General features: G+C 45.6%; 1 protein-coding gene across 1 annotated transcript in view; it reads left to right on the top strand.

Moving 5' to 3' along the window:
• NAF1 (nuclear assembly factor 1 ribonucleoprotein) overlaps positions 1-13,488 on the top strand; it is a 160,439-nt gene that overhangs the window by 91,197 nt on the left and 55,754 nt on the right. Inside the window, exon 6 of the mRNA XM_086962385.1 lies at positions 4,599-4,759. Coding sequence (XP_086818511.1) covers positions 4,599-4,759 — 161 coding nt within the window. The remainder of the gene's footprint in view (positions 1-4,598; positions 4,760-13,488) is intronic.

Raw genomic sequence — 13,488 nt, 5'->3', positions numbered from 1 at the left:
CTAAACAGAGTATTGCGACTTTGTGCTTGTTTGTAAATAGAGAATGATCCAAAGAGAACCAATTCTAAAACAGTAAATGCTTGGACAACAATCAATCAAATGGAGAGACAAGGAGGCACGACGGATTACAACGGGGGTAAAGGCCTGCGTTAACTACCCTTCAGTATCTGCAAAGAGAGAGTACTACTAAGGCAAAAGAGGGGAGGGGGGGGGGGTGCAGCGTTCAAAGCACATCAGCGTGCATAAATACGAAAATGTTTTTATCTATCACGTACTTGACATTTTAAAGCTTTTCATATTTGCTATTAAAAAACCAATGAAATTCACAGAAAAAACCATAGGTTATAGTGGATATATAGTTAGGAATTTGCATTTACAAAACCTTGAAAATTCAATGAAAAAACCATAGGTTATAGGCCATATATAGTTAGGAATTAGCATTTACAAAACCTTATTTTACTCGCATAAAACCATTGAAATTCCATATATAGTTAGAAGCGCTAACTATATATCGCGCACCCGCAATCCACTGCTGATGATGTCACATATTACATCATTCATGACATGGTCAGTGACATCACTGATGACATCACTGATGACATCTCAAATGACATCACTGATGACAACTCAAATGATATCAATGATGACATCTCAAATGACATCACTGATGACATCACTGATGACAACTCAAATGACATCACTGATGACATCTCATTTGTCATCACTGATCACATCACTCTTGTTATAATACAATGAACCTCTTCAGACTCTAATATAACCTTACATACACTCAGTATAAACAGACACTCACAGACTGTCAGTCATCCATGGAGTTACTCACACACCTAGTCAGTCATGCAAAGAATCAATCACACCTCCATTTCCTCAACTATACAGTTATACACATCTTACTTATTCAAACATATAATAACACATATTTACTCTCTTATATAATCCCTGATACAAGCTCACAGTGATCGATACAGCCACTCACACATTCACTGGCTCTTATGTTCAGTTATTTATATATCTCAACTCTCACATGTATTGTATTTTACATACGTACTTACTTGCTCATGTAGCAATGAGAAATCCATTCACTCACCAACACACCCATGCATAGTCAACCGCCCATATAGCTGTTTCCACATGCACTCTTGAACTCATACTCCTAGTGAATCAACTGCTTACACATCTATGCACAGAGTCACGCACCTCCCAGCCACCCACACACACACTCAGCCTCCCATTCAAATACTTGGGCAACCAATCAATAACCCATATGGCCACTCTTATAGCTACTGATCAACACATGCAGCAGCTTACACAACAACAAACATACTGATGCACAAATTAAGACAGTTTAGTCACTAACCCATGCACTCAGTGAGACACATTTAATCACTCACTCATACAGTCAGTCATGCACCTACTAAATTCTTCATCCAGACACTTATACATCCACTCATTCTTTAATATGTGAAACATATTTTAACTTTACAGAAACATACAGTCACTGGGTGTTGTCATCAGTGATGTCATCAGTGATGTCATTTGAGATGTCATCAGTGATGTCATCAGTGATGTCACTGACCATGTCATGAATGATGTAATATGTGACATCATCAGCAGTGGATTGCGGGTGCGCGATATATAGTTAGCGCTTCTAACTATATATGGAATTTCAATGGTTTTATGCGAGTAAAATAAGGTTTTGTAAATGCTAATTCCTAACTATATATGGCCTATAACCTATGGTTTTTTCATTGAATGAATATATATATATATATATATATATATATATATATATATATATATATATATATATATATATACATACACTATATACACTACATAATTGCATGCTGCTTGAATTTATTGCATTTTGCTTAACAAGCAATATTTTCCTGTTCGATAATCAATTCTACACGCAGATATCTGGGACCGCGATGGGCACCTGCTTTGCCCCCAGCTATGGTAGGTAGAGAGATTTTGTAAAAGGGGATACGATCCTATCTCTCTATCAAAAACATTAAAAAAGGTGAGGAAGATCAAAAGGGAGGACTTACTTACTCAAAGTCCGGTCAGCAAACATGACAGCAGTGACGGAAAATTCCGATTAATTACACCATACACCAGTGAATCCAATGACTTAAGAAGAATATTGCATAAGAACTGGCATATTCTAAAAACGGATCCAATACTAAAGGATGATATCCCAGCCAAACCTTTAGTAACATACCGAAAGGCAAGATCGCTGAAAGACTCCTTAGTGAGAAGCCATTTCGAACAAGTTACTCCAAAAACAGGCAAATTAGCAGAAATGGTTTTTTTTTTACCCCTGCGGAAAATGTAAGGCCTGTGCGGGGAGTAAAAGGGACAGGATGTATGAGATTCCAGGTGTAAACATGTCCAAATCCATTGAAAAGTTCATGACATGCAGCACCAACTATGCTGTATATTGCCTTGTCTGCCCGTGCGGCCTAAGATATATAGGCAGCACGATCCACCAATTAAAGGTTGGAGTCCTAGAACACCTCAGGGCGATTGATAAAGCTGATCCGTCTTACCCTGTCGCAAGACACTTTGATCAAACACATAAAAGGGACAGGAGTAAATTGCAATACTTTGGCCTTGATTATGTACCGGAAAGTGTGAGAGGAGGAGACAGGCTAAAGAAGTTGAGACGCCTGGAATCCAGGTACATCATAGATCTAATGACAAAGGCACCATTAGGATTGAACAGCGGGGAGGAACTCGCGGTCCATCTAGGGAAATAATCGTAGATGGAACAATGGTATTTTTGGAACTGCATAGGAAACAAACCTACAATATGTCCTTCCAATGACTAATGTGCTTTGATTAGAAACAGTAACATGATTCAGATCTGCAACAACCACTCCACCTACATCGTTCATGTATTCATCTATTCATATATTTGTGTGTTTGTTTCCTACTTTAGACTACTCGTCTAATTCTTTTTTCTTTCCTTTCTTTTCTGTTTTCACCCAGTCAGTTCCCCATCTTTCTCTCATGTCCTCGATTTAAATAAAGAAATAATTTTTTAATGATCAGGGACGACCGGTATAGCCTCACACAAATTAGAAGAAATGTGATAACATATATGTGATGAGAAATTGAAGGGTGAAAACTCAGACTGTAACTTATGAGTGGAAAACACACAAAAAAATCGACAAAAAATACAAAATATAAGGAGAACAGGCTGTATAGAAAATGCTGGCTTGACAGAACACTTGGTGGTAAAATGCACGAAATGCCTTATCTGTAATTTAATTTGCCAATACATGGCTTCAAGGACTGTCGGAAATTTGAATTGGGAGCTGCAAGGCTTTGCGCTCCTCTAACCTCCCCGTAGTGTTTAAAACACGGGGAGCCACGCCGATCCACGGCGTAATGTTTTAATCATATTTCCGTTTCTATTACACGGAGTAAACGCATGGAAAAAGAGTAAAATGTACTTAAAATGCGGATTCTATTATGTTTTTGCATGTTCCAAAATGGCGCGATGCTCAGATGTAAAGAACTCAGTCCATTTACTATGTTTAGTCAATGTGTGACTGCTTGAATACCCAGACTAACCTGCAAAGCGTGACTAACACTGACGAAGGCTTGATGCTGAAACGCGTCTGTTAGCTCTGTAAAATAAACTTGAATGGTGTGAGCACTAAACTTGGTTCTACGAGTGCGGTTCTTCTGAGGAGTGAATTCTTTGGGAGCTGAGCGCTGTGTTTCTGCGGGAACCCACTACCGCACGCCGCACCCACCCGTGAGTGCCTTGATTTCCAGTGGGACAAGGAATATATATATATATATATATATATATATATATATATATATATATATATATATATATATATATATATATATATATATATATTCTTGTGCATGCTAATCGCATGCCCATAACACTATACCCCAAAATAGGGGGAATGAAAGCCCTAGCTTATTTTATGACCTGTTCCTGAACTAATTTTTAAAAGCTACTTAATCATTAGTATGAGATTACTGTCTTTGAAAGAACTTCTTTCTGAAAGGAGAGTTTGGCATGGTTAAAAATCAATTGCATTGAAATCGGTTTATGGTTTTCCCTTTGAAGGGAAATGTCAACCCATTATTCTGTATATATGCTTTTATTATTAGTCCCAGCCACATACTATACGCCATTTTCAAAATGTATTTTTCTGTTTGTTAATACTTACGCTGTTGAGTATCTGTGTTGCTTTCTTTTTACTCATTTGTGTGTACGACCAGAGTTAGACAGTTCAGCTGCCTGCTTAGAACACAAGTAGCCACACTGCTTTCCTTATCTAAGAGCTAATAGCATAGGATAAACTTTGGTTTACAAAACGCCTGGTATTAATGGTTATGTCAACAGTATTGTTAGTACCCTGACATTTTTATCTCTTAAAACTGCACCAGAAGGGTGGTTACAGTTGTTTGCCCTCTAAATGATATGACTTACGTTTTTGCTTAATATATTTCTCAGTATTTTCTTAGGTTCTGCGTTTTGTGAAATTGACCAACCACTGTTTCCCTGTGACATTACACATTAAATTCTCGAATGTTTTCTTTTTCAGATATTTGACATATTTGGACCGATCCCACGCCCCTCTTACTTGCTGCGATTTAATTCCGAAGAGCACATTGCAGCACATGGAGTTAAAGAGGAAGATATAATGTATTTTGTCCCCAACTCTCAGGAATTCACCAAATATTTAGAAACTGAGAAACTAAAGCAGTAAGTATTTTGTTGTCAATTTACCTGTCAGTTAGAAGGTACTGCTTACTTTTTTCATTCAGATACTTGTAACATAGTTGTTCGACTCACAGCATTTTGGGCTGCTTAAGTTCCCCTTAGGTGTGAAAATAAAATGTGATCCATTGGGATAAAATGCCCAGATTCTGAAAGTATTTATGGCAATAGCTTCAATTTACTATCACAGAATATGTGTCCATAAGCTGGGATAATTCTCTATCAGCTTTACGTTGTACGGGTAAATGCAACTACAGTAATGTTGGTTTAGCAAGAGAGATATGAAATAGTTAACTGAGAAGGTGATTAACGCAAAGTCAAAACATTGTGGCCCCCAGTGTTTTTTTAACATTCAGTGTGTGCAAAAAGGCCAGCGTACGTGTGCAAATATGGATGTGAAGAATACTTACTCTGCCTCAATTTTAAGCCTAATGGACCAAGACCTTTTGAGTTTAATACAGTTATATAGAAATCAACTTTTCAGTTTGCCCTCTTGATCCTTTGGTCAGTTTTAGCAAGGGCATGGAATTCTATGCCAGGGCCGGAGGCATGGATTATGCTTTCTTTTTTCATTTTTATTTAATAACAACCATGTGGAACCTTTAAACTCTAACTACATATCCCACAAACACTTGGGCTAGAAAAGGAAGTACATCAGTTGAACCAATCCGAGTACCTATGTCCCCTTTATAGTCCTTTGTCTATCTGATCTCTACCTCCTTTTTTTTTTTTTTTTTTTTTTTTGCTGCTCCTCGCAGCCTTTAGTTAAGTTCAAGGCCCGTGGGCCACTTTTACTTATTGCTTTTGAACGTTAATGTAAGTGATTTTTGCATTTAGTCGCTGTATTTAAGACCGGACTCCTTTGCAGGTGTTTGCCCATGCTGAAACGCGACCGCTTCTATGCGGCTGAGGTGCTTGCCTCGCTGTGGCATGTAGGGGCTGTTTGGCACAGTCTACCGACCTCTAGGGGCGCCCACATAGCTCTTCAGAGGCTTTGTTCTTTTGTGCACTTACCCGCTGATCAGATCGCAATCCTCTGATAACATTTGAGTCACCGCTTGCGGCCGGCCACCTATTGTGTTGTACCGAGGGCCGGTAGTGTTAATACCTCTCCTGAGGTCCATATGTTGCCACACAGGCATTTTCATCACATTTTTGATCTGTATCAGAGGTCAACGACCTCATGTATTTCAGCACTCTACGCATGCTTTTTGTACGCAACGGTAGCCCTTTGCATGGTATTGGGCACACGAACATCAGGCCTATATCACAAAAAGTATATTAAAAATAGACACTTACTTGTAATTTGCAGTAGACCTGTCAATCAAAGGGCAGTTACGGCCCAACTCACCCCATATAAAGATGCCTGTTTAGGCTCCCCGATCTGTCTGATTTCACTAGCCCATAGTGCTCCTGGAATGCAGGATATTCACAATACTTACATGGAAGAAGAGGTTACCTACCACCCCATTGACCACGACTTCTGTGGCATCATGGAGGCCTCCATTCGACGGGCTGTCTCGAAACCTATAGCACTGCTGGAACAAAATTTGTTTAATCTAGCAGCACAGTGCCTTTCAATCTGAGGGCAGAACCTAAAGGGTCATCCAGCCTTCAGCCTACGGGCAAACCCGAGAAGCCGCAGCCTTCTGGTAGGAAGTGCATCGGCATAGACTTGGATGCCTTTGACTGCCTGAACTGCGCTTTCCTGGGCCAGAACTCCCTTGATCACCCATCTGCCCCTCCTCCCTCACGACCTGACTTAAGTCCAGCGCCATCACCTGCCCCTGTCCCCAAAAGGTGATGATTCTTCTACCGGCGTTCTATTAATTCCTATGTCGTCACACCACATAGGAGTCACATCTCTCCTGTTTGGACTGTCCTCTGACCATAGTGTTTCACCAAGTTCATTTGATTAGTGGTGGAGCACTTCCGAGCAGAGGCGTCCATCTAATAGTGCATTTAAACAATATCCTGCTCGTGAACCAAAGCGCCATGACCCTGAAGACACCCCTTCAATAGGCAGTCTCCCTATGACAGTCCCTGGGTTGTCTCATCAACATAAACAAATCTGTTCTATCCCCTATGCAATCCATGGTCTTCCTCAGGTTTGTTGTAGATTCTGTCCAGGCCACTCTGAACCTCCCCTCCAGGAAGATTGCTAAGATCAGACACGAGCCGACTCTCACTCTCGTCAAACCACAACGTCCCTTCGTCAGCTTGCCAGGGTAGTGGGACTTCTCTCTCCTTCCACCCAAGCCATTTATCCTGGTCCCTTAAACTATAGGGCCCTTCAACAGCTCAAGATTTCCCACCTCCTGAAATGCCTGAGACGCTGTGTAGCCCTCTAACACATGAGGCGAAATCGAAAATCCACTGGTGGCCAGCTCACCTGGAGGCATGGAACGAGAGTGCCATTTTCGGGTCTCAACCGGACCTGTAATCAAATCTGTGGGGAATTCTCCACCAGAGGAAAATGGTCAGAACACGGGAGCTCCCTTCACATCAGTTGTCTAGAACTCCTGGCTGGTTCTTTCGTGGTCAAATGTTGGGCACAGGAACAGACCCAATGCAATGTGTTCCTCAAAATGGGCAATGTTGTAGTAGCCAGGTACATCAACCACCTTGGGGGGACGTGGTACAAGCCTTTATCAGATCTGACCAGGAGCTTTTGGGAGTATTCTCTAGATGATCAGATCTCAGTTACAGCGTAACAAGTCCTGGGCTCAGGCAATCAAGTTGCGGTCTGGCAACCCCTGAAACTAGATCCTTCTGTGTTTTGGGCTCTGATATCCAAATGGGATCCCTCCTCAGTGGACCTGTTCACGTCCAGGCTGGACCATCAGGTGTCCAAATCCTTCAGATCAACACAACCCCTTCTCTGGCGACAAATGCCTTTCAACAATAAGGGGACACGGAAAGGGGACATGTGTTCTGTCCATTCTTGATAAGTGACTCTACCCAGGTTCTCCGACAACGGGTGAATGTGGTAGTAATCACTTCCTTTTGGAGGTCTCAAGTATGTTTTCCAGTTCTGATGGAACTTTCTTGGGATCCAATCCATCTACCCCTGTATCTAGCTCTCCTCCTGGATCACTCTGGGAATCCCCACTATCTGGTTCTGGAGGGTTTGTTGCAACTCAAGGTGTGGAGGATTACCAGGGAAAATGGCATGTCCTGGGACTTTCGCCCAGGCTGCAGACCTCCTCTCCAGGGCATGGGCAGGTAACTCAATCAGCTTGGTCCAGATGGTTGGCTTGGTGTCGCCAATGACATTTTTAACCTGTGGCGACAAATATTACTCACAGCCTGAATTTTCTAGCCTCACTCACATTGAAAGACATGGCCTATAGGACGATCAATAACTTCCTATTAGTGATTTCAGCAGGGCATCCCCCGATCTATGCACATCCGGTGGGTGAGCACACTCTAACCTGGAAACTTCTTAGGGGCGTACGATCGTCTCTTCCCCCAGAACCTTGACATTCGGTCCTATGGGATGTGAACGCGATGCTTAATGTATTCCTCTCTTTGCTTAAGCATGTTAGTTTGTGAGTGAGTTTGTTAGTTTCTGTATAGCGAGGTTATCTTTAAGAGCGACTGGCTGTCAGAGGGATTTGCGGTCCAACTTCCTGATTAGGATCTTGGTGGTTGACACCTAAACCGGCCGGTCATTCCTACTCGGTTCTGACTAGCTCTGAGTCTTACCGCCAGTCGGAACCGCACCGTAATCCCCTATGGATGGTGTTTCTGCCGCCGGGAAGGGCTGCCAGACTCTGAGTCAGGCAGAACCACACCATGAGCCTGGGAGCCGCCAGGAAACTTTGTGCTGGAGATGGGGCAGACATCTATTTCCACTCTCTCCCAGCCGCAGGAGCACCAGAAGGAAGTGGAATGTGCCTGACCTCAAGATGGCGTCTGGATAATCTGACAATCTGTGAATACACCTGATCGCTACCCTGACAGTGTAGTCCGAGCATTAAGTCCGACGCCCGGTGGAGCTGCTCTGTCAGCTATTGAGGAGATCGCCCTTGGTTAATCCCTTTGACCGTCACCTGCCCAGCCAGATTTTCACTCAGGGGCACCACAACATCACTATGCGCTACCACAGCATCACTCGTCGCCACCACAACATCACTCGTCGCCACCACAACATCACTCGTCGCCACCACAACATCACTCGTCGCCACCACAACATCACTCGTCGCCACCACAACATCACTCGTCGCCACCACAACATCACTCGTCGCCACCACAACATCACTCGTCGCCACCACAACATCACTCGTCGCCACCACAACATCACTCGTCGCCACCACAACATCACTCGTCGCCACCACAACATCACTCGTCGCCACCACAACATCACTCGTCGCCACCACAACATCACTCGTCGCCACCACAACATCACTCGTCGCCACCACAACATCACTCGTCGCCACCACAACATCACTCGTCGCCACCACAACATCACTCGTCGCCCCCACAACATCACTCGTCGCCCCCACAACATCACTCGTCGCCCCCACAACATCACTCGTCGCCCCCACAACATCACTCGGAGCCACCACAACATCACTCGGAGCCACCACAACATCACTCGGAGCCACCACAACATCACTCGGAGCCACCACAACATCACTCGGAGCCACCACAACATCACTCGGAGCCACCACAACATCACTCGGAGCCACCACAACATCACTCGGAGCCACCACAACATCACTCGGAGCCACCACAACATCACTCAACGCTACCACAGCATCAATCTGTGCAACCATTCAACAACAACTGGTTCAAATATGTTCTCTCAATTGTTTCAATCTTTATTACAAATGTCACAGAAAGATGTAAATATTTCACTTCTGTTCTTGGTTTTTCGTCACAATAAAATACAATGAACATAATCTTCACAAAAGTAATTTACAAAAGCTATTGCCATTATAAATTACAGTAACTTTTATTTAAGTATTAATTATTAAAAAAAATAAAAGCTATTTTTATTTGTAATATCAATACATCTAAGTCTCATAAATACAACACATATTGCATTACAAATGCTATAGGTGTCATATTTGCGAAAGTTAAAACTATTGGCATTGTAAATGACAAAGCTATTAATTTCGCTATTTTCAAACCCAACACATAAATACAAAATTTGTCATTTACAATACCAATAGCTCAAACTTTCCTAATGCATGACCTATTGCATTGCCAATGCTTGTTTCCTTATTACCCTGCTCTTTAGGGCGATGTTCCTCCGCCTTAGAGGAGGAGCTGCCACTGCCTCTGACTTCTAATTATAGTGTTGCTGAGTTTGGGCACAGTAGCATTTGGGGTAAGAAGGAAAACAAATTTTCATGACAAATATATACATAAGACAGCTCAATGTTGTCATTTTGGACAAATGATAGTCACGACACTTGGGTTAGTTCTTGTCAAGGGGCAACTAGACATGAACGTCGGGTATGAGGGAAGGGGAGCTAACACTTCAAGCAAGTAGGAGGGTGTGAGGTGGCGTCCCCGCGACCCCCCCAGGAGGGCCGCTCTACCCCGCACCTACCTCGGTCTTTTCCACCACCGGGACTACAAACGCGCACACCATACCATATGGTGAAGACAGGACTCGGCAATCCAGCCATAACCCACGAGGCTCCGCCCTTCTCTCTTCCTCAGGGACCAACCAGAACCACGAGCCCGGAGGAAGCATATCCCTCCGACCCCGGAAGTCCCGCCTTAGGGGCAGAGTCAGCACAGGATAAAACCGGGATCCGAGTAGAACACCCCGTCGGAGTATCGTGGCAGGAGATTCGGACTGGAGCTGGAGAAGGAGAGCAGACGTGTGACGAAGAGGTGTGGACCGAAGAGTGGTGGAGCCCACAGGAGGTGGCTGAAGAGCGGCCGTAACTCACTTGGAGAGTTACGGCGGACCGGGTGAGTGTCTTAAGCCTTCCTTGCCCCTACTCATTAGGAGTCCTGGTAAAGCCCTGTAAATAAACCCTTCTCTTTAGCATCACGGCCCCTGCACTGTAGTATACTTGTATAGCACTCGCACTGTTTGAAGTGACCCCGTGTCCCCATCCCCGCACCTCCATTCCCGACACCCTTTCTAAATAAAACCCCCCCTTGTGTTCCTGCCTCCCTGTACCTTCCTTTCCTCACGATCTCTTTTCTCTTCCCCCCCCCCCCCCCCCCCTTCACTGCCCGGGTGACGGTGTTCGGTATATCGTCGGATCACCCAGATAAGACTAACGGTCCTTTGTTTCTTTCTCTTACTGCCCTCCGTGGAACTCCCCTACATCGGAGCTGTCGTTGGAGAATCCTAGACGCAGGACTACACCCAAGACCCGGAGCGGACTTTGAACCTGGAACCCTCCTTGCATTCCTTTTGTTGTGACATTGATTCTGCCTCCGTGTAAAATAAACCTACAGTATAGCCCACTACATAGGGCCTCCTCGCCTGCTTTTCCGGCCCGCAGATCGCCCACCATTACATCTGGTGTCAGAAGTGGGATCTGCTGGAAGCATGGAGGCCGTGGTGAAACAGATGGCGGAATCCCAGGAGCAATTCGGGAAACTTATGGAACAATTTCTAAAGACCGCTGAGACCGACAGGAGACCGCTCCATGACGTCCTTAAGGGTCAGGGGGTCGACCACGAACAAACCATGGAAAAGCTAACTACCGCCCTGGGACAACCTAGGCCGGTCACCTCTTTCCTGTCGGTCGTCTTGCAAAAGTATGTCCCGGGAGAGGATCCGGACTACTTCTTCACTAACTTTGAGAGGCTAGCCCAAGCGGCCAATTGGCCTGTGGACCGTTGGGGTCAATACCTGGGTCCCCTTTTGACCGGCGACTTACAGGCCGCCTACCAGCAGGCCAACATACAGGGCACCACCCCGTATGCAGATATAAAACGGTGCATATTAGAACGTCTTGGTATTGATGATGACACCTACAGGGTTAAATTGCGACAAGCAAAGGAGAGACCCCAGGAGAATCCAAGGGCCCTCTCCTTTCGGATCAGGGATCTCGCCAACAGATGGCTCCGACCCGAGACATCCACCAAAGACAATATCCTTGAAAAAATATATCTGGAACAATTTCTGAACTCCTTGCACCCGGCCACCCAGCGATGGGTGAGGCAACACTCCAGGCTAACTCTTGAAACCGCCATCGAGATAGCCTCCGCCTATAGCCGGGCTCAAGAGCTCCAGCGGGGAAAGGAGGAGCATTCAAACAGGAATTCAAACACTATGGTCACACGTCCCCCTCGTCCACAACCAGCACGAAGACCGGAGCCTTCTCCCCTTCTACCCTCTCCGGTCCTGTTCCGACCCCCCAACCCCGGACCCCAGTGTTACTCATGTGGTGGGTTTGGACACATCGCCCGGATGTGTCCGCAGAAGGAGGAGCCAATGGAGATCGGCCTGGTACGGAACTACCTGTGTCACCCCCCAGGGGCCGCTCCCCCGCCGTTCCACTGTCCTGTTTCTGTGGATGGACGACGACTTATGGCCCTGGCTGACACTGGGTGCCGTCAGAGTGTAATAAGACCCCAAGATCTGGCCCATCCTGTACAGCACCCTACGGGAGTAGTAGCCATCCAATGCGTCCATGGAGACACCAAGCACTACCCTACTACTCAAGTGCGGATCCATCATCAGAAGGATCCAGGAACCAACCTCACCGTAGGTCTCGTGCCTGCTCTCCCTGAACAAGCCATTCTGGGGAGTGATTATCCGGGATTACCAACACTACTTCAGGAGACCTCTGACTCTCTAGCCCAATGGTGGAAGGACGCACCTTATCAGGGACAGTCTCCCCCGGAGTCAACACCTAAACCGCATAAACCCAAAAGCCAGAAGAGAAAGGAGAAGAAAGAGTATGTCAGCGCATATCCCGCGTTAACCGAAGAACACCCCTGGCAGACCGATAGAGAGTTCAGGGCGGCACAACAGGAGGATCCCCTCCTACAGGAAGCCTGGGGAAGGGCCCTTGACCACGAAGACCCCTTGCAAGTAGGTCCTTACTTTTTCAAGAGAAACGGGTTGTTGTACCGGGGAGGGGGGACACAGCAGAACGCACAGTTGCTAATCCCAGGCCCCTTCCAGGACAAAGTCCTCTTCCTCGCTCATAGCCACCTTCTAGGGGGTCATTTTGGGGATGAGAAAACCAGCCAAGCAGTTCTAGAGAAATTCTATTGGCCGGGGGTATACCAAATGATCAAAACCTACTGTCGGGAGTGCGTGGTCTGTCAGAAAAACAGCCGTTACCGGCCTCCCAGAGTCCCTTTACAACCCCTTCCTCTCATAGACATCCCGTTCAGTAGGATAGGAATGGATATCATAGGTCTCCTCCTGCCTTCCCGCAGCGGGTGTCGCTATGCGTTGGTCATAGTCGACTACGCCACCCGCTTCCCGGAAGCCATACCCCTGCGCCAACCCACTACCCAGGCGATAGCAAAAGCCCTGATCACCCTGTTCTCTCGGGTAGGGTTTCCCAGAGAGATCCTGACTGATCAGGGTACCCCTTTTGTATCAGCCCTTATGAAACGGGTCTGTGCTGAGCTAGGGATTAAGCAAATCCGTACCTCGGCCTACCATCCGCAAACAGATGGTTTGGTAGAACGGTACAACGCCACCCTCAAACAGACTCTCGAAGCTTTTGGGCCTGGAAGCTAAAAGGTGGGAAGATATGCTGCCACTGGCCCTG

Source organism: Lissotriton vulgaris, chromosome 3_1, assembly GCF_964263255.1.
Source record: "Lissotriton vulgaris chromosome 3_1, aLisVul1.2, whole genome shotgun sequence".
NCBI classification, from domain to species: Eukaryota; Metazoa; Chordata; class Amphibia; order Caudata; family Salamandridae; genus Lissotriton; species Lissotriton vulgaris.
The sequence above is the reverse complement of the archived record's forward strand: the minus strand, read 5'-3'. Positions and strand labels throughout refer to the sequence as shown.